General features: G+C 47.7%; 1 protein-coding gene across 2 annotated transcripts in view; it reads right to left on the bottom strand.

Annotated features, from left to right (window-relative positions):
- PDE4D (phosphodiesterase 4D) overlaps positions 1 to 21756 on the bottom strand; it is a 968852-nt gene that overhangs the window by 747071 nt on the left and 200025 nt on the right. The window contains exon 1 of one of the 2 annotated variants that reach the window (XM_088469386.1): positions 15837 to 16111. The exons of the other annotated variant lie outside the window; for it this stretch is intronic. Within the exon in view, the coding sequence (XP_088325512.1) occupies positions 15837 to 16111 (275 nt within the window). Of the gene's footprint in view, positions 1 to 15836; positions 16112 to 21756 lie in introns of those variants that run through there. 2 annotated transcript variants of the gene reach the window in all.

The raw sequence follows: 21756 nt of genomic DNA, 5'->3' as shown, positions 1-21756 counted from the left end.
ACATTTGCATATTGTCGCACATCCGCTGCGCATGGGATTGCAGCCGCTCATGCATTAGTGTCCACCTCTGAATTAGACTCATAGTTATGCCAGCTCCTGTCAGTAAAGATATAAATTGTGGAACTAAAGGTCCCCATACATCAGCAATTGATTGCAGCAATCGTGCAATTTGCAATCGATTGTGTATAAAAATCTTTCCCTTTTTCAATCGATTGTGGCAATTCTGCAATCTGCAATCGATTGAAAAAGGGAAAGATTTTTATACACAATCGATTGCAAACTGCACGCTTGCTGCAATCAATTGCTGATGTATGGGGGTCTTAAGTAGTAAAATATACACCTTGATCTGATTTAATGGGATGACACACAGGTTTTTGGCCAAAAGTTAGAATAATGAAATTACACAATATACCTCTGGGGGCCTGGATACCTGCCAGGTAAATATAATATATATTGCAAATCCTCCGGTTTGTCATAGAAACCACACATCTCATATCGGAATGTGCCCTTTGTACTTTGAGATAAATAGAAAGGTATAATAATTACCAGCAGCATGGTGACACTGAAGAGCTATGTTATTATGTTTATGTTTTTATGGCTACTGGTTGTTAACAGAGAGAGTCCCAATCGTGCAAAAATCCACCTGTTTGCTATGTGTATTGTGGTTGGGTTCTTTCCCTTAAATTGAAGCATTATTAATCCTCTAAAATTTAGATTAGCGGGCAAATGTAAATGATGGATAAAACAAAATGTATAATCATTTTTGCATCATTATGTGTTTTCTTGCAATTATAATACAGATTGTGGTAATATTGAGAAAACTTTACAGGAAATCTTTGCACCAAAATGTAAATTTTAAAATATAAATCATGAAAACAAAATATGATTGTTTGGTGTTACCCTAACATACCACTGCAGTTATATTAGTAAATAAAGTATTACCTCCCACTTCATTACAGTCAGCAGCTTCTCCCAGTGCTCTAGAGCAGGGGTAGGCAACCTGCTGCTGTGAAACTGCTCATCTCAGAATGCCTTGCCACAGTTTTGCTGTAAGGCCATGCTAAAACTGTGGTCGGCATGCTGGGATGTGCAGTTCCATAGCCATAGGCGTATGCAGATGCAGGCACATAAGGTGCCCCTTCGGCACTCCCCCCCCCGATGGACAATCCCATCCACACCTCCCAACGGGACATAAACTGGACAGCCAGGTGAGTCCAGGTGAGAAGTGTATGTCCCGAAGGGAGGGGGAACGGGGTAGTCCTTGGCCCGGCAGAGGGGGGAGTGCCGAAGGGGCACCCCCTGTGTCCACAGCACCTGGAGCAGTTTAACAGAGGAGATGGCCAGTGTGCAGCCCCATCCTCTCTTGCCAGTGCATGTGCCGATATCAGGGAAAATGGTTCGAGTGTAATTTTCCCGGTGACTTTAGTACTACATATGCGCAGATCTCTGGTGAAATGGTGCCTGTGCAATTTTTCCAGAGATTTCTGTGACACGGACAGAGAGGTAAACACAGTGCATGGCTATTTGGGGAGTGGTGGGGGGCACCCAGGAGCCCGTGTGCACTGCACACCCTGCACCTATTAGATATGCCCATGAGATGGAGTGCCACAAATTGCCTACCCCAGATCTAAGGGAACCTGGCACCATACTTACCTACTCCCCCCAAATGTTCGGGTAGCCCCCCACAATCCTAGAAGTGTCTGGATCACCCGCATCCCACCCACTTCCTAGTGATGTGGACAGGATGGGGAGATCATTGCCGGGAATCGTGGTACGGTATGGAGGGGGCTGGGCTCAATGGCACAAAAACCGTTTCATTTAGCCCCACCCTCTCCTCGTGGTCTGCAATCTGCTGTGGCAGGGCCTAATGACATAAGAGCCCGGCCCAACCCCCAAAGTGGCCTGCTTCATCTTCTCTCTGGGCTTCTCCAAGAGAGGAGCTTTAAAAAGTCAGTAAGTATGACTGGCACAGTTACTTAAGCTGCTATCCACTCTATATAGTGCATTCCTGGATAGTGAATATGTTCTGCATAGTGAAGATGTGTCTGCTTAGTTAGAGAAGCGTCTCCTTTGCCGTCATAAAAACGTTCCCACTTTCTCCTCCCGATAATTATCGCCGGCCGGGGGTGCCTAAGCCTAAACCCCCCTTCCCCTAGCCTAACCCTAACCTCCCGGGGGCGTGGCTAACCCTAAAACCCCCCCGGGAGCCCCTAACCTAACCACCCCCCCCCCCGCGCGGCTGTCCGTGCCCGGCTTACCTTCAAGCCGGGTGTCGGGCTCCCGGCGTAGGTCTAATGACAGGCATCGGGATTTCGACGCTTGTCATTAGACCCCTGCCGGGATTAGGCATTCGGGAAGCCGGCGGTCGGGTTTACGTCCGTTGGCTTCCCAACTGCTACCCAGAATGAACAGTATGTTATAGGAAAGCTGGAGACCATGTAATGAATGGACGGCTTCTAGTGATGCACGTTTCCAGTCGTACCCACAACCCTGTGAAAGCAGGCACAGACAGTTCCCAAATGTAATATATGCAGTTCCCAGATGTAATATGTCATTTATGCAGGTGGTTAATTGTGAGCATTTACGTGAAAATACATGCACTTTTTTAACGAGCTATCAAGTAGTTAAATATATTACATACATATTACATGAATGCTTCAAATTCCTGCAGCCGGAGGATTCTGCACATACCTGGAACCTCTGTAGATCTCCTGGTTCTTAACAAAAGTGAAAATTGCATTTTAATGAAAAATGACTGGAAAACTTTCAGATGGCCTCCTGATTGACTAGATCAATTAAGCCCACTGAGGTTCAGCCACAGGAGGAGGATATAGGATAGTGTACTGAGAAACCTCAATGAACTTCTGAGTAATACTTTATCACAAATTTAGCATAGCGTGATCCTTATTTCTGAGGAATAAGCGAGCACATCTCACACTTCCTTCCATCCCAGATGACGTATCCCTCATGCCTAACTCTGTGTGCACTGACTTCTATACATACTGTACTCTGCCAGTGCTAAGGTTCCATAAAGATTTGGGGATTCTGTTGGTATGCTGGGGGAAATTTAATAAGCAGCGATCCTCTAAAATCAGATTTAGAGCAGCAATATTTTTAAAGACATAACCATGCTGTTTTTCCATTTAGAAAAGGCTGATTTAAATCCAATTCATAGCTTAGGGTTGTTATTAGTGTAGCAAAGGTTTTAAGCTGTAATGTGGCTTTCTTTGAAACTGGAATGTTAAAAGGAAATCTGGTCCAAAAAGAGTTATAGCTTCACTTCTCCATAAATGTTTCAGGGTAATATATGTTATATATTTTATAGACATTAGCCTGGCTAGTACCAAGCATGGTTTGGCTCAAATAGGTTTGACTGGCGGCTGGTGTTTGAGGCATCCGCAGAGGGCAGAAATTAAAGGGTAATTATTTTATTCCATTGGTACACTGAGGGTCATTGTTATGAGCTACAGTATGTGATTATACTCCACGAAATGAGACTACAGAAGGTTCTGTCAATGTTTTTTAGTAAATTTTGTAAAATGGTGACGTATTTAACTATATTTAGCATATAAAGCACGGTTGGTGTAGTAGCAAGGTTGATGTAATGGTTAGCAGTACTGCCTCGCAGCACTGAGGTCTTGGGTTTGATTACCACCATGGCCCTAACTGTGTGGAGTTTGTATATTCTCCCCATACTTACTTGGGTTTCCTTTCAGTACTCCGCTTTCCTCCCACAATTCAAAAATATTCTTATAGGTTAATTGGCTACTGACAAAAAATGAACTTGTGGGTGGGTGTGAGTGTGTGGGTGTGTGAGTGTGTGGGTGGGTGTGAGTGTGTGTGTGGGTGGGTGTGTTAGTGTGTGGGTGGGTGTGTGTGGGTGGGTGTGAGTGTAGTAGGGAATATAGATTGTAAGCTTAACTGGGGCAGGGGCTAATGTGAATGGCTAAATATTCTCTGTAAAGTGCTGCGGAATATTTGTGCGCAAGACCTGTTAATAAATAAATAATAATAATGAAGTAGGTAAAGGGCAGCCAACACCATGCCAACGTGGTTTTACACCTCGACAAAGACTGCTCCAGTCGAAACGCGTCGGGTTGGGGGTGCTGCTGCTTGGTTTAGGGGGCCCATGCTGGTGGGCATGAATTGCTCGTCTCTATATTTAGTTAAGCATGCATTTTCAAGTGCATGATAGGTAGTTTGGTCACTATCCCTCCTTATTTTGGGATTGTACCATCTCTTATTGTGATCACCACCCAGTGAGTGAGGTTACATCCAGAAGATATTATGCCATGTTTTGGTTCATGTCTTCATGTGAGCACTGATTGAGAGAATCACAGCATAAGAACACAAGATAATATTGTATGGAACTCTATTCTGGAACACAAGGAGCGCCTGGGACCTACCTCTGTATTCACGGCCGCATTCAGCCTTCAGGGGGCCTGGGGAACTTTTGACATGGGGACCTCCCCACTCTCCAGGCCCTCCCCCTTGCCATCACCACCCCCAGTAATCCTCTGGCCTGCCCTTACTAGTCATCTGGCCCACCCACACTTGTCATTAGGCCCATTCGGCACTCATCACCCCCATGGGCTGTGCACTCATCATCCGCACAGTGCAGCAGTGTGCTACTGGGGGGCCCGAGAGATGGTGGCTTGAGGCACCATGCCCTATCCCCCTTATTCCGGCTCTGTCTGTATTACTGTTCTGTCCATGTGGAGAGATTGGTGGGATATTTTGGTTTGGGCTACTACATATTTATAATTTGCTAGTACGCAAACTTTGACCCTCTAATTATTGATTTATATCAGCAAAGCACATGCATAATAAAAATGTTAATGAGAATAATAATTGAAACTGTGATAAAACATCAATAAACTGTTTAGACAATACACACGTCATTTTATTACGACTGTTATGCCTAGTAAGCAATCACAGTTTGCTGAAAGTAACAAATATTCTAATTTAGCATAAAGAGAATCTCCAGTGTTCGGAATTGCCGATACACCACTGTGCAAACAGATCTGCAGAAAAGAAGGCTGCTAGAGCTCGCCATCATTTTGAAATAAAAAAATAAAATAGGAACTGCCTAAGCAATTATGTATACCCAGGAGGTTGAGATAAGATAACAATTTGCTTTTCATTTCGTTATATAATAATATTTGAAATATTACATAAGTCATATCTTGTTTCATTAGGAATTAAAGAACATATTTTTAAGCGCATAAAATGATCTAATCTAGATAGAAGTCTAATTATTTGTCATGTAAAACAGAGTACTAGACTGCGTCCTGCTTGCACTGGAACAATGGGCTCGATTCAGACCCGCACGCTAGATGCATTCGCTCGCTAGATGCATTCGCTCGCTAGATGCGTATGCAAATTCGGCAAAGCAGGCAATCGCTCGGCAAGGCATTAGCACGCCCACTATGTCTTAGAGTGTGATCGCATTGTGTATGCAGACACCCACCAGCCTGTCGTAAGATGCCCACTTGCGCACGTCATCTCCAGGAAATATATGCAACCATCGGTAACATCGACTACCATCGGATGTGATCGCAGCACTTGTGATTGACCATATCCTGCCGCAAGCACTGCGAGCGCCTCAGTGTGAAATACAACCAAGTGAAAATACTATGACGCTGCCTCTTAATTATGCACGCCTCTGAAACGGCGTTGAGATGCTCAGGCACGCCTGCGTTCGCATCTCCACTCCCCCGTTTCTAGCGGCCAGGCCCTGTCACCACCCACAAACGGCTTCTCCTGTCACTAATTTAGCTGGGCTGTCTATGCGCAGCGAGCGAACACTTCCTGATCGCTCACACTGGTTCGCGCACGCGCACTGTGATACGTACACATGTGCAGAATGCAAACAATCGGCTGACTGCATGTGAACGCATCCTAGCGAGCGGTCTGAATCAGGCCCAATGTTTCCTAGATCTCTAAAGAGAATCGTTTAAAATTTAAACTGTTGTATAACTGTTGGTATGTCAGTTGTTCCCAAGTGTGTGGTACAGTAGCTGTAAGGCCGGGTACACATCTAAATGACGGACAATCTTGCTGATTGTCGGGACAGATTCCCTTCGCCCCAGACCATACAAGATTGCCTGTACACACTATGAGATTTAATGAACGACAGAATGATACCTCGTTCCGTCCTTCATTAAACTGCACAGCCCCACATACGATATCGTCTAATAGGCCGCGCAGAACGGCCAACCAGAAGATCTCGCATGTGACACGCGGGAGCGCACAATTGTGGGTACAGGTCTTAGCATGTCTATCATTACGCCTGAACAGTACAAAGATGATTTACTGCCCCCAAATTACAACTGGCTGCACTGAGGAAATCTATACTGCCCTCCTTGCTATGCCCAGGTCATCTTATACATGGAATTTCTTCATCGTCTCAAGAGGAAATGTGCGGGTTCGGTTTTACTCGGTTCTTTTCGCCACTTTAGCGCAAGTTCGGATTAGTTCGGATTTCTCTTATTGGCTAATCGGCACTCGTGTGTTTTGGATAACCAATAAAATAAATCCAAACTAATCTAAACTTGCGCTAATGCAAACCCGCTCTAGTTTAAAGGTATCTGCTTTATGCACAGTAATGTGTGTGGACTATCAACATGGAGCTGGAAGTACTTGTCATATGTATTCCTAGTAAGTAAACCCCATTTCTTTTCTCCCGCTGACATTGGTTGCATCGTTGAAACTTGCACAAGCTCCATGTTAGGAGAATCTCTGTTAAGGCGCATAGCCACTACATGATTCGCTCCATGAGTGATATCGTGTAGTGTGTCCCTGGCAGTGGTGTGTTCAAAGTCATTAATGACATTGAGCACCCACACTGAACGATATCAATCATGATATCGTTCAGTGACGTCACCCTCCCTCATCCCTGTACTTGCAGAACTTGACAATATCGTCAGGTTGCCCAAGTTGCAAGTACGGGCAATGATAGATGTCTTCAACGACTAGCAGTAGTGCGCATCGCTGGTCGTTGACGGCATATCCACTGGCCGATATAATGAACGATAACGATATCATTATTGTTCAATCGTTCATTTTATCAGCTAGTGGATACGTGGCATTAGAGCATGGCCTCCAATGTACGCTATCATGCGCCTGAGTCTGCAATCACTTCTGCGTTACACCGCACGCTCATATTACATGCCCATAAGATGGACCATCTGCGTGCATCAGAATAGCTTCCTTCCAGTCACTGCCCAGGAACGACAATTACATTTTCAATACAATTCTGAGTCTATGCGGCTCAATAGATACTGCAACATTATTCGCACATTTCACTTGATGCATGCGCTGTGCAACTTTTACGAGACTTCGATGTTCATGTAAAGTACGAATCAGAATCAGGCCCTAATCAGTGGCCATATTTACGCAGTTGTGCGTTTCTATTTATACTGAGTGTGTTTCATTACCGGCAGCGGCCGCAGCATGGACTTGGACACAGTCTGATTGATAGACTGAGAGTATTTAGAGGTAGTAACAGGGTATGGCGACTCAAACGCGGGGGTTAAAGCCGCTGCGGCTTACTTGCAACATTAATTCTGAGTGGCCAAAGGGTTTTGTACGCAAGTGGCCGGACTTTACATACATCTAGTGGGCGTCTTAAAACAAATCACGGTAACTGCGACATTTGCATATTTTTGCACACCTGCTGCGTACGAATCGCAGCCGCGATGGGATTTGCGCGCTCCTCTGAATCAGGCCCAGTGTTACAGCATTCCGACTGCACATCGCCTACATCACTCGGAATTGAGGGCCTGATTCAGACCAAGTCGCAAGCGCTGAGCGCTCGCAACCGGGTCGATGGTGGGCGGCTCCGTCGTATGCATGCGCGAGACCCGGCTAGTGAAGGGCAATCCGTCACTCCGGGTCTCGCACCAAAGGGGGCGAGCTGTCGATGTTGAGTGACAGCTCGCCCCCTATGGTGGGCGGGCCGGGGGGGTGGCTGCCCAAACATAGGCGTTCCCATGAGAACGCCTGCCGTTTGGGGGCGGCCCCACTGACATACGAGTGATGTCAGTGGAGAGATTCCGGCTCCGTTAGAGCCGAAATCTCTCTGGGGCTTGCGGCCACGAGACCCTACCACAAGGGTCTCGTCGCAAGCCCGATGGTCGCGATGGTCTTGACCATCGCGACCATCATCATGGCCGCTCGCAATAGCTGTGCGTGGTCACCCACAGCTATGTGAGCGGCCAAGAGGCCGATCCAAAAAAAAAAAACCTGGCCCTGATTCAGAGCGAGCGCTCTGTCAGAGCGTCCGGGTCTGAATCAGGTCCTGAATCCGCTTGTTAACAAGTTTGTCCAGCCCTGTAATATAACACAAAAGTGTGCAAACTGCAGACAGGAAGACACCGCCAGCATTTGAGGATTATTACTTGAGGCGCTACAGTTCAAAGGACGTGGCCCGTTCTTCATGTCCACTACATATTGCACTTTCTAAGAACTGGTGAAGGGGTTCTTCCCCTTTCTGACACCTGGGTATAAGAATGTAATCTGAGATGTGCCTCAAAATGCAAATTAGCAGTAACGCACATAACAGAATCCAGTCAAAAATGAGCTTTTACCTATTATCTCTGTGAAAGAAAATATGTGACATGTTTGCTATCTGCATTGAATGCAAATCTGCATCTTAGAACAAACTCAGTAAGTCATGCTCAGGGCGGTATGCAATTAGCCCCAAACATTATTCGGGGGCTAATGGATCCCCCGGGGCTCTAGATAGCAGGGTGCCTGTAAAGGCGCTCTGCTGTCAGAATCTCCCCAGCAGTGCCGCCTGGAGTGTCCTTATGGCGCTTCAGGCGTGCCCACCACTGCCCTTACAGCACCCCGGAGCAGTACAGCGTGGTTTTACCAAGGTGCACAGTTACTTGCTCTTTTTTGCTCATATGTATTTTTAAAATACTTTATATATAAATAAACATTCAGTCTATGTGTCCCAGTGACAGTATTGGGGGACTCGCACAGCTCCTAGCACCGCTGTAACCAAAACATAACATGACACTACTCCCCATTAGGAAGCGTTAACATTAGCAAGATTACACCGAGGAATCATTGTGTTATTAATAAAGAATGGTTTCTATGTCTCTCTTTGTATTGGTAAAACATTTAATTAAAAAGTTTTGTGCTGTAAATTCAATACAAGTTGGATAAAGGACATCATTTTTTAATGTGCATTTAACAATTAATTCTTCCTGCATCATTTTGACAGGAACATCACACTTATTCTGTATGTGTTAAGGGATCCTGTCTCTTCCAGACGAGCAGAGGGAGGGGGTGCAGTGTGCTCTTGCTCATTCCTCAGAGGGCTCAGACTATGAAGGTAAGTGATTTTAGATACACTGGGAGGTGTGAGCGGCATGTGAGAGAGGTTTGAGTGGTATGTGGCAGAGGTGTGACCAGCATGGGGGAGAGGTGTGAGTGGTATGTGGCAGAGGTGTGAGTGGTATGTGGCAGAGGTTTGAGTGGTATGTGAGAGAGGTTTGAGTGGTATGTGGCAGAGGTGTGAGCTGTATGTGGGAGAGGTGTGAGCTGTATGTGGGAGAGGTGTGACCAGCATGGGGGAGAGGTGTGAGCTGTATGTGGGAGAGGTGTGAGCAGTATGTGGGAGAGGTGTGACCAGCATGGGGGAGAGGTGTGAGCTGTATGTGGCAGAGGTGTGAGCGGTATGTGGGAGAGGTGTGAGCTGTATGTGAGAGAGGTGTGAGTGGTATGTGGGAGAGGTGGGACCAGCATGGGTGAGAGGTGTGTGCAGTATGTGGGAGAGGTGTGAGCTGTATGTGGGAGAGGTGGGAGCTGTATGTGGGAGAGGTGTGAGTGGTATGTGGGAGAGGTGTGAGTGGTATGTGGGAGAGGTGTGTGCAGTATGTGGGAGAGGTGTGAGCTGTATGTGGGATAGGTGTGAGTGGTATGTGGGAGAGGTGTGAGTGGTATGTGGGAGAGGTATAAGTCTGTCATTAAGTCTGTCATTAAGGGAGACTTGCATTGATTGGACCCTGGGCCTGATTCAGAGGCGCTCGGAAAAAACGAGCGGGCGCTGGTTTTTTTAGAAGCGGCCTCCTGGCCACTCGCATAGCTGTGGGTGACCAGGTGAGCAGTATGTGGGAGAGGTGTGAGCAGTATGTGGGAGAGGTGTGAGCGACATGTGGGAGAAGTGTAAGCAGTATGTGGGAGAGGTGTGACCGGTATGTGGGATAGGTGTGAGCAGTATGTGGGAGAGGTGTGAGCAGTATGTGGGAGAGGTGTGAGCGACATGTGGGAGAGGTGTAAGCAGTATGTGGGAGAGGTGTGACCGGTATGTGGGATAGGTGTGAGCAGTATGTGGGAGAGGTGTGAGCAGTATGTGGGAGAGGTGTGAGCAGTATGTGGGATAGGTGTGAGCAGTATGTGGGAGAGGTGTGAGCAGTATGTGGCAGAGGTGTGAGCAGTTTGTGGCAGAGGTGTGAGCAGTATGTGGGACAGGTGTAAGTGGTATGTGGCAGAGGTGTGAGCGACATATGGAAAAGGTGTGAGGGACATGTGGTAGAGGTGTGAGCAGTATGTGGGATAGGTGTGAGCAGTATGTGGTAGAGGTGTGAGCGGTATGTGGGATAGGTGTGAGTGGTATGTGGGAGAGGTGTGTGCAGTATGTGGGATAGGTGTGAGCGGTATGTGGGATAGGTGTGAGTGGTATGTGGGATAGGTGTGAGCTGTTATGTGGGAGAGGTGTGAGCAGTATGTGGGATAGGTGTGAGCAGTATGTGGGAGAGGTGTGAGCAGTATGTGGCAGAGGTGTGAGCAGTATGTGGGACAGGTGTAAGTGGTATGTGGCAGAGGTGTGAGCGACATATGGAAAAGGTGTGAGGGACATGTGGTAGAGGTGTGAATGGTGTGTGGGAGAGGTGTGAGCAGTATGTGGCAGAGGTGTGAGCAGTATGTGGGAGAGGTGTGAGCAGTATGTGGCAGAGGTGTGAGCGGTATGTGGGATAGGTGTGAGCGGTATGTGGGATAGGTGTGAGCAGTAGGTGGTAGAGGTTAGAGTGGTATGTGGGATAGGTGTGAGCGGTATGTGGGATAGGTGTGAGTGGTATGTGGGATAGGTGTGAGCAGTATGTGGGAGAGGTGTGAGCGGTATATGGAAAAGGTGTGAGGGACATGTGGGAGAGGTGTGAGCCGTATGTGGGAGAGGTGTGAGCAGTATGTGGTAGAGGTGTGAGCGACATGTGGGAGAGGTGTGAGCGGTACGTGGGATAGGTGTGAGCAGTATGTGGTAGAGGTTAGAGTGGTATGTGGGATAGGTGTGAGCGGTATGTGGGATAGGTGTGAGCGGTATGTGGGATAGGTGTGAGCAGTATGTGGTAGAGGTTAGAGTGGTATGTGGGATAGGTGTGAGCAGTATGTGGTAGAGGTTAGAGTGGTATGTGGGATAGGTGTGAGCGGTATGTGGGATAGGTGTGAGTGGTATGTGGGATAGGTGTGAGCAGTATGTGGCAGAGGTGTGAGCGGTATATGGAAAAGGTGTGAGGGACATGTGGGATAGGTGTGAGTGGTATGTGGGATAGGTGTGAGCAGTATGTGGCAGAGGTGTGAGCGGTATATGGAAAAGGTGTGAGGGACATGTGGAACAGGTGTGAGCAGTATGTGGCAGAGGTGTGAGCGGTATATGGAAAAGGTGTGAGGGACATGTGGAACAGGTGTGAGCAGTATGTGGCAGAGGTGTGATCAACATGTGCCGCGGGGTGGGGAGGGTTAGGTTTAGGGCTCCCGGAGGGGGGGACTTAGGGTTAGGCACCCCCCCGGGAGGTTAGGGTTAGGCTAGGGGAAGGGGGGGGGTTAGGGTTAGGCACCCCCAGGTGGGACTTAGGGTTAGGCACCCCCCCCCGGGGACTTAGGTTTAGGTGGCAGGGAAGGGGGGGGTTAGGTTTAGGCACTTAGAGGGGGCATTAGGGTTAGGCACTTGGGGGAAGTTTAGGGTTAGGCACCCCTAAGGAGGGTTAGGGCTAGGGGGGAGGTTAGGTTAGTTAATACTTACCTTGGGACGATCAGGATTGTCAGCCATGTTGGCCAGCCGCTGTCGGGATTTGTCGGGACTTGCGTCCGGCGGTAATTCATATCGATTCCATAAGAAAAGGGTGCTCTGACCTTAATCTAATTCACCTTAAGAGGTGTGTATCTAATAATTTAATCACTTGGTGTCATTGTTGTTTTCTTAACTGTAAATAATATTTACTTTTAATAATTAGCAGTCCTTTAGTATGGTCTTTGAAACTATGAGTAAATCCAAATGTTGATGATACCTAGAGGCAGATGCTGCATTGCCAAGCCCAATAGCAAAACATAGCTCAGAGCCCGGAGAAGACACTGTATGCACGGACGACGGAACGACCACCGCTATGTCGGGCAGCAGGGGCGCGCATTGTGGGCACACACTCCATGATGTGCCCGATATGTCAGCCCGATCCGCGGGATCGGTCAACATATAGTCTAGTGTATACCCGGCATTAGGCACCAATCAGGCTATGCTATGAAAAGTGAATGTGGGCCTCGGAGGGGTAAAGGACTCAGCATTGTGCCCCCTCATCTCTGGGCCCCATAGAGTCCACACCCCCTTCACCCATAGTAGGTAGAGCCTCGCCCATAGTAGGTAGATCCGCCCCTGATGGTACCTTTGAACTATGTTTGACCATTCTGGACAACTATATTGGTGTCTCTTGAAAATAAATAAAAAAGTTGATGAATTTATAGTGTCTAATTCGAATGCGTTACTGTAGGCTCATTTAAGGAACAAATGAGTACAGGCGTGGTCCACTGGCTGTCATCCACTAACATTCAACATTTAACCTTAGACAACTATGAGGTTTTATTTCATTTACTGGGCAGGATGCATCTAGCATGGCATTAATCCCGGTGTTTAGTAACGCCGTATACATGATCATTTAAGCCAAGGACAGCTCTTTCGATAAGAGCTGTCCTTTGCAGTAACGGGACTTCTGGTTCATGACACAGGAGACCCTCTGCACATGCAGATCCTACTGGATCCCTTTTCGGGAATTTTACCAATAAGAAGCCCATAGGCTCCTATTGGGCAACACCATCTATAGATGGCGTTGTCTATAGGAGCTTTGCTTTCCAGAGCTTGGAGCATATGTAAAATGCTGTCAAACCCCCCCCAAACGACACTTATTGGGGTTTGACTGCATTTTTAGCTTTGATGCATCTCGCCCGCTGTCACTGTCATCACCAGAAAGATAGCCCTTTTTCTGTATATTTACCCCAGAAAGGTATGCAGGAAAATGATCTTGAGTTACTGTATGCTTCTGTGATATGCGCAGACGAACATTGTGGCGGCACATTACAGTGGACTGAGGAGCTCATTCAGACCCGCTCGCTAAGATGCATATGCTCGCTGCTGCCGATGGTATGCAGTGTGTATGCATTGTGCGTATGCTTCGCAGTGCGGGTGCGCATACCTTAGCGAAAGTTCACAATGCGTTCGCTCGCTGCACATAGACAGCCCAGCAGGGTGAGTGACAGGAGAAGCCGTTTGTAGGGGTAACAGGGGCTGGCCATTAAAAACGGGGGGAGTGGAGGTGCAAACGCAGGCGTGCCTGAGCATCTCAACGGCGTTTTAGAGGTGTGCATAATTATAAGACAGCATCATAGTACACGTCACCTGGCTTGTTTTTATACTGAAGTGCTCGCAGTGCTTACGGCAGGGTATGGTCAACCTCAATCGCTGCGATCGCATCTGATGTTACATAGACTTCCTGGACATGACGTCCACAAGTGGGCGTCTTAAGACGCTGGTGAGTGTCTGCATACACTATGTGATCGTTCTCTAAGAAATACTGGGCGTGCTAATGCATTGCTGTGCGATCGCACTGCATACACAATTTGCATACACATCGTGCGTGCGATCGCATCTAGCGAACGGCTCTGAATCAGCTCCTGAATCTCTTGCTACCTGCTAGGTCTTGGTCTTTTCCTTGTTTTCGTGGATCTAAAGTTTACTCATTTAAGTGACACTTTATTACAAGTGTAATTACTTGCATTTGCCACTTACAGTACTATACAGCAGCCTGCACTGTACTGCAAGATCATAGTAGTCCATAGCAATCTATGGGCACGACACTGGTCAGGTTCCTTGAATACGCACCATGCTATAGTGTTGTCCTGACAACAGCAATACATAGACCCAGAAATTGCCAGGATGTCTCAGGTGGCGTTACTATAACAACTGATAGAATCTTTCAGACATAAGTATAAGGGTATGTGCACCGGATTGATTTTTTAGTACACAGTCTATGCTACAGTATAATGATCAAATGATCAAACACTCCTCACTTTATGTAATTTGTGACATTGTGTTCATGTCTATCAAACCTATTTAAATTATCAAACATGCATTTATCTTATGTTGATTAATCTGATAGAAACAGAAATATTTGTTAATGGACATTCTCTTTCAAATTTGGCACTAGCTGAACTGGTTTTAACAAGCAGACATTTTAAACCCCATCAAAATTATATACATATATATATATATATATATATGTATATATATATATAATCTTGTCAAATCCAGCTCATACAGACATTAGAAATTATACTGCATTCACCATTCACGGCGAGAACTTCATCATGTATATAAAAAAGGACATTGCTATAAACCTTTGTAACTTCCCGGGTTTGTACAGTGCTGGGGACAATTCTATATGAATTCCCACAAATTAAGCAAACATTTTGGAGATTGTAAGGCTGTAATTATTAGTAACTATAAACATTTTCATATATCTCCCCCTCCAAAATTGATAGACAGACAGATAGACAGACAGATAGAGGCATTAAAATATCCATATGCTTGGAGATTTGTGATTTTGTTCTTGTATATATAAAACAAAGGATTTTGGCGGCACCCAGTAACACAATTGTATGAATATATACATTTAATTTATACACTCATACATGTACTCTTCCACATTTGCACACAATGCAGAACATGTTGTTTCATGACTCTACTAATCATTTACAGCAGAACTATCCAGGTTTTAACCCTTCCTGTCTGGGCTTCTCACAGTGCATACATACTGTACTTGAACAGTGACAGAACAATGTGACATGTCTCACCCTGCAATAATACATGTTAATATCACAGAGCAGCTGATGTGTGAGGGACGGGGCACATCGGTCAGGGCACGCAAAGGACAGGGAAAACTAAAGAGAGGGTACACTCAGGACAGGGCAGAGAGCCCTGCACCGGTCCCGGGGACACGCTGCCACTGTCTTTACTATGTATGTGCCACAGTGACAGCAGGACAATGTGACGTCTCACTCTGCAATAACAAGGACAGGACAGGACAGGGCGCACACAGGATAGGACAGGACAGGGCGCACACAGGACAGGGCGCACACAGGATAGGACAGGGCGCACACAGGACAGGATAGGGCGCACACAGGACAGGACAGGGCGCACACAGGACAGGACAGGGCGCACACAGGAACAGGACAGGGCGCACACAGGAACAGGACAGGGCGCACACAGGACAGGATAGGGCACACACAGGACAGGACAGGACAGGGCGCACACAGGACAGGGCGCACACAGGACAGGACAGGACAGGGCGCACACAGGAACAGGACAGGGCGCACACAGGACAGGGCGCACACAGGACAGGATGGGGCGCACACAGGACAGGACAGGGCGCACACAGGACAGGACAGGATAGGGCGCACACAGGACAGGACAGGGCGCACACAGCACAGGCTGCTGCAGGCAGGGCAGAGAGTGCTGCACCCCTCCCGGGGACACGCTGCCAGCAGCCCGCTCTCCTTACCATGTATGTGCCACGGTGAAGCGCCTCTGCTTGGTTATATTACTGTTCAGAAGCATCCTGCGGAGGAGCCGGGGAGAGTTCCTGGGAGAGATGATAGGGGACAGCCGGGGGGACGCCGTGGACTTCCTGGCGGCTCTCGGCTTCTCATGCTGCAACAGGTTCTCCCGCAGAGTCTTCACCAGGTCCTCGTTGAGCCAGGAGTTGGGGCAATGGGCATCGTCCACTTCGGGCACTGCCAGGGTGTCGGCCACTTGCTGCTGAGCCATGTCTTCCATGCAGTGAGAGAGAGTGAGTCCTGACTGAGCCCTCTCACTTCACTCTGCCTTCAACATTGTGTCCATTCCCTATCTGTGCTGCTGCCACTGATCTGGTAACGCAGAGTAATAACTCCTGCCTATTACACATCACCACTCCTCTCCTCCTCACAGGCTCCCCGGTAGGAGATCGCTCCCTGACTGTACGGACCCCCGGACGCAAACTGTGTTAGCGCTGCGCTTGCACTCCACTCTTGGAACAGGTGCTGCACTGCAGATGCGCCAGTGTTCTGTACATACACAGAGCACTGCGCCTATGTACATACACACTAGTCCTAATAGACAAGGTATAGCCTGTCTCACCGCCCTGCTACCACCTGCCCTGTACTAGGTGCCAGGTGGGCAGCTACAAATTGGCACCTTCTCATTTATTGATAGTTCCACCATAAATTATTACTTCTATGACCTGTAGAGTACTGCAGTGCTGGCAGCTTGTGGCAATACCTGGTCTGTACAGCACAGTAGTTTTGCAGCCCTGCACCACACAGTGTGACACTGTATGTAATCATCATTATAATGATACAGTTCTCTTTATGGAATACAAACATAGGGGAATTGAAATGTTATGTTTCAGATTTCTGTCCTCCAATCTCGAAATGTGTCAGCTCATTCTAGAATATATTTTATTTATTTATTTTTGAATACTGGGTCTGGGACTTGCTCGTATAAGTGGCCGCATGGCATGGTCAGAATAAAAATGTGAATAGCTGCCTGTGTTCAGAGTTGGCCCCATCTGTGTGATGGCACCGCAGGGCCGCCATCAGGGGGAGACTGCAGGGACTGGAGTCCCAACCCCAGACAAAGAGGGCGCCTCCCCTGGCTCCTGCCGCCGATACCTGGAGAGCTGCACAGTGGCGAAACTCCCGTAGGCCGTGGAAGCAATTGGCCTCCAGACGCCAGCTGTCAGGGGGCACAGGGAGATCCATCTATAATTGCTGCCTGCGCCCTGCTGATCACTGCAGCAGTGCAGGCAGCGGTTATAGATGGATTTATCCTATCCATTACTATAGGGTCCGTCTGGGCAGCCACTTGCCACTGGCTGCCTGGTACAATAAAGTTTTCTTTTTATTGAGACAAGGCGGCATGCGTGCCCCACCACTGACAGAGGAGCCAGCCGCAGCGTGAAGAAGAGCAGCCAGAAGACATGGGATAAGTCAAGTGTATGTGGGCTGCAGGGGACTGGATGAGGAGCTGACTGGAAACAGAGAATGGGTGCTGGCTGGGGAGACAGAAGGGGTGCTGGCTGAGGAGACAGAAGGGGTGCTAGCTGGAGAGACAGAAAGGGTGCTCGCTGGAGAGAGAAAGGGTGCTGGCTGGGGAGACAAAAGGGGTGCTGGCTGGAGAGACAGAAAGGGTGCTGGCTGGGGAGACAGAAGGGGTGCTGGCTGGAGAGACATAAGGGGTGCTGGCTGGAGAGACAGAAGGTGCTGGCTGGAGAAACAGAAGGGGTGCTGGCTGGAGAGACAGAAGGGGTGCTGGCTGGGGAGACAGAAAAGGGTGCTGGCTGGGGAGACAGAAGGGGTGCTGGTTGGAGAGACAGAAGGGGAGCTGGCTGGAGAGACAGAAGGGGGCTGGCTGGAGAGGCAGAAGGGGTGCTGGCTGGGGAGACAGAACGAGTGCTGGCTGGGGAGACAGAAGGGGTGCTGGCTGGGGAGACAAGGGGTGCTGGCTGGAGAGACAGAAGGGGGCTGGCTGGAGAGGCAGAAGGGGTGCTAGCTGGAGAGACAGAAAGGGTGCTGGCTGGAGAGACAGAAGGGGTGCTGGCTGGAGAGACAGAAAGGGTGCTGGCTGGGGAGACAGAAAAGGGTGCTGGCTGGGGAGAAAGAAGGGGTGCTGGCTGGAGAGACAAAACGAGTGCTGGCTGGGGAGACAGAAAAGGTGCTGGCTGGGGAGACAGAAAGGGTGCTGGCTGGAGAGACAGAAAGGGTGCTGGCTGGGGAGACAGAAAAGGGTGCTGGCTGGGGAGACAGAAGGGGTGCTGGCTGGAGAGACAAAACGAGTGCTGGCTGGGGAGACAGAAAAGGTGCTGGCTGTTTAAGCAGCAAACTAAGAAAAGAAGATTAGGTCTTTGTTAAGGGGGAGGTGGAGCAGAGGAGCACAGGGCCTCTGAACTGTAGGAATTCTCTGCACCATTTATGTGTTTGTGTAGAGCGGGGTGCCAATGTAGAAGCAGTGATCTTACTGCTCGGACCATCTGTTTCTACAGCCACATTTCCATCACAACTATGAACAAAACTGGAGCGGAGGAAAGAAGAGAAGGCAGGAGGGAGTGTGTACAGAGATAAGGTTGGAGATGTAGGTGGGGGAGGAGTGATTAAGGGTCTTATATGTAATGGAGCATACACACGGTCAGATTTGCCAGATTTTTCAGATCTGTCAGATGAACGATTGAACAATATTTTGAAAGATTTGAACGATTGAACGATTTTTGACTGCATTGAAATTAATGGAATCGTCCAAGTCTGACTGCAAACATATCAGATGTCAGATATCGTTATCTGACCATCGGGAACGCGCATCGTTCATCGTTCAGGCATTTCAGATGTCAGATTTTCCTTCAGATATGAACGATTGAACAATTTTTTAAATCGTTAGCATTCAGATCTGAAGAAAAATCTGACCGTGAAGGAGGATGCAAAGCAGGAGACTGGTGCCATGCAGTGTGAGAGTATAATAAGATGGCCAGCAGCTATGTATCTCTGATAGAGTAGGGAGAGGGGAGAGGTGAAATAGAGGGAGTCTAGAAATTAGACGGTTACAGTAGTCAAGGCGGGAAATGATGAGTGCTAGTCCTTATCACTAGGATATTAACTATTGTGTTGTAAGGGCCATTTACTTATAGTTGGCATACTGGCCCGAAAGTTACCAGCTCCCCTCTGAAGCTGAGCTCTCTTTTCCTATTTTGCTTACCCCCACATCATGGTTGCCTATTCTCCCAGAATGTACAGAAGACTCACAAATTTCATGCAACCCTCCTGGACTCTGGGAGAGATGGTCAGCCTCACGATGCCATCCTGTTACCCAGGGGCTACCCTGGGCTCTCTGGGGGCTTCATGCCATATATCCCAGAAACAGGCTGGACAGTCCCACCAGAAAATAAAGGCTCGGGGACTGCCACTCATCTGGCTAACTGCACCTTCCTCCTCCAGACTATCTCTCTGAGTATATAGTACTTCTACTATTGAATTGTTGTATAACAAAATATAACTTCTTATATTTTTTATATAACTTCTTAAGTTACTTAACTACACGTTTCTTGGATATTTACTACTGGTATAATCGAGAGTCCCATTATAGGTCACATTTCTACCACGTGACCATCAGTCATTACTCTGAAATTGGTATTATATATTCAAATTAATATTTAGAATTTTTAAAAAAAAAATTTAAGAATACAAGGTACACTTTGTAGAGAAATGTGATTGGACACTGACAGCAAATAGATCAACAAGATTTTATTGACGTCAGTACTTTGTAGGTCCACCATGTGCAGTGATTTACTGCAGACACCCCTCTTGGCAAACTGTCCACAAGTTCCTGGACAACAGCAGGCGGTATGTTTTGCCATTCTGCCTTATGTACAGTGACCATCTGTGACACTGAAGGTTGAGTCGACCTAGAACGCACCCGTCGCTCCAAATCATCCCAGGGGTTCTCAATGGGGTTAAGATCTGGACTCTGAGCTGCCCAGTCCACCCGGGTTACCGAATTTTCTGTATACCAGTCCAGCTCATGTGGAATGGTATGCATTTAGCTTGCGTGGTGGTGTATTTGAAGTGCAGACTTTCAGCTTTAATTCAAGGGATTGAACAAAAGTATTGTATGGAATTGCAACCATATTTATACACCGTCCCCTATTTTCATGATCTGGACAAACTAACATAAATAAAATGTTACTTTTTAATACTTTGTAGAGAATCCTTTGCAGGCAATGACTGCCTGAGGTGTGGAACCACCAAATGTTAGGTTTCCTCCTTTGTTGTGCTCTGCCGCCTTTACTGCATCTGATTTCAGCTGTTGTTTGTTTATGGATCTTTCTGCCTTTACTTTTGTCTTCAGCAAGTGAAATGCATGCTCAATTGGGTTGATATCAGGTGATTGACTCGGCCATTGCAGAATATTCCACTTCTTTGCAAACTCCTTGGTTGCTTTTGCAATATGTTTGCGTCATCGTTCATCTGTACTGTGAAGCACCTTCCAATCAGCTTTGCCTGAATCTGAACAGACAATGGCAACCATTTATTAATGATCGCTATTGCAATGCGATGTGGTCATGACAGAACCACCTATGATCTCATTGCAATATGCTCCGAAAAGAGCCTGTCACTATGATGTGCTCAGAGAGCTGCCGAGTCTACTACTCATGCACAGCTGCCATAGCCTTCTGCCAGCTAATTGTGCGCAGTGTAGCCCATAGCCTACAGCGGCTAATGCCATCTTCAGATGGTGTTAGCTGCGGGGGCCAATATCCGGAATGCATTGCATTCCGGGTGTTGGTAAATTTGGCAGCATCGCAACCCCCATAGAAACCTATGGGGGAAGCGGCTGCCTGCGGGAGTGGAGGGATCACTGCAGGTATCGGAGATACCTGCTACGGTCCCTCCTTATATATACAATGATAAATGGGCCCCAATACATACCTTATACACTTCAGAATTCTGCTTCTGTCACATCATCAATAAACACTAGTGACCCTGTGCCACTTGAAGCCATGCCATCACACTGCCTTCACCGTGTTTTGCAAGTGATATGGTATGCTTCGGATCATGTGCCATGCCACGCCTTCACCATACTTTGTTCTATCCATCATACTGGTACAGGTTAATCTAATACCCCTTTTACACCGGAGCTAAAACCCTGGTTATTGCAGGGTTAACCCGGGCAGCTCCTTGGTGTAAAAGGGGTGAGGGTTGGATCGCCGGGTCAAGTGACCCGGCAATCCAACCCAGGTAAATAGCAGGGTTTAACACGAGAGTAACCCGTGAAACCCTGCTGTGTGTACGGCGCACTCCGGGTCTTGATGACCTGCAGTGCGCCGCAAGTCGGCCGATTGGTCCAGCTTCAGTGGTGCTTGGAGATGACGTCATCTCCAAGCGTCCACTTTCACGCCAGAAAAGCCGAGTTGGCGCCGGCTAAATTCCGGGCCTGGTCTGGATAGGAACCCTGTTCGGGTCAGACCCGGAATTTTGGTGGAAAAGGGGTATTAGTTTCATCTGTCCAAAAAATTCTGTTCCAGAACTGAGCTGGCTTTTTTTACAGTTTTGATTTGTCAAAGTGTAATCTGGCCCTCTCTATTCTTGAGGCTTATGAATGACGTGCACCTAGTGGTGAACTCTCTGTGTTTGTTATTGTGAAGTCCTCTCTTTCTGGTAGACATATTATTTGGATAATGGTATCTCTATTTCCTGGAGAGTGTTCTTCACTTGGCTGGATGTTGTGAAGGAGGTTTACTCTACCATGGAAAGGATCCTGCGATCATCCACCACTGTTGTCTTCCATGGACGTCCAGGACTTTTTGTATTGCTGAGCTCCCCAGTGCATTTTTTTTCCAGAATCTAATGCTGGGTACACACTAGGCGATATTTTGAATGATATGGCCGATTCCA

The sequence above is a fragment of the Taudactylus pleione genome, unplaced genomic scaffold (genome assembly GCF_031769625.1).
Source record: "Taudactylus pleione unplaced genomic scaffold, aTauple2 ptg000092l, whole genome shotgun sequence".
Classification (NCBI taxonomy): domain Eukaryota; kingdom Metazoa; phylum Chordata; class Amphibia; order Anura; family Myobatrachidae; genus Taudactylus; species Taudactylus pleione.
Note: the sequence above shows the minus strand (reverse complement) of the source record. Positions and strands in the feature narration are given on the sequence as shown.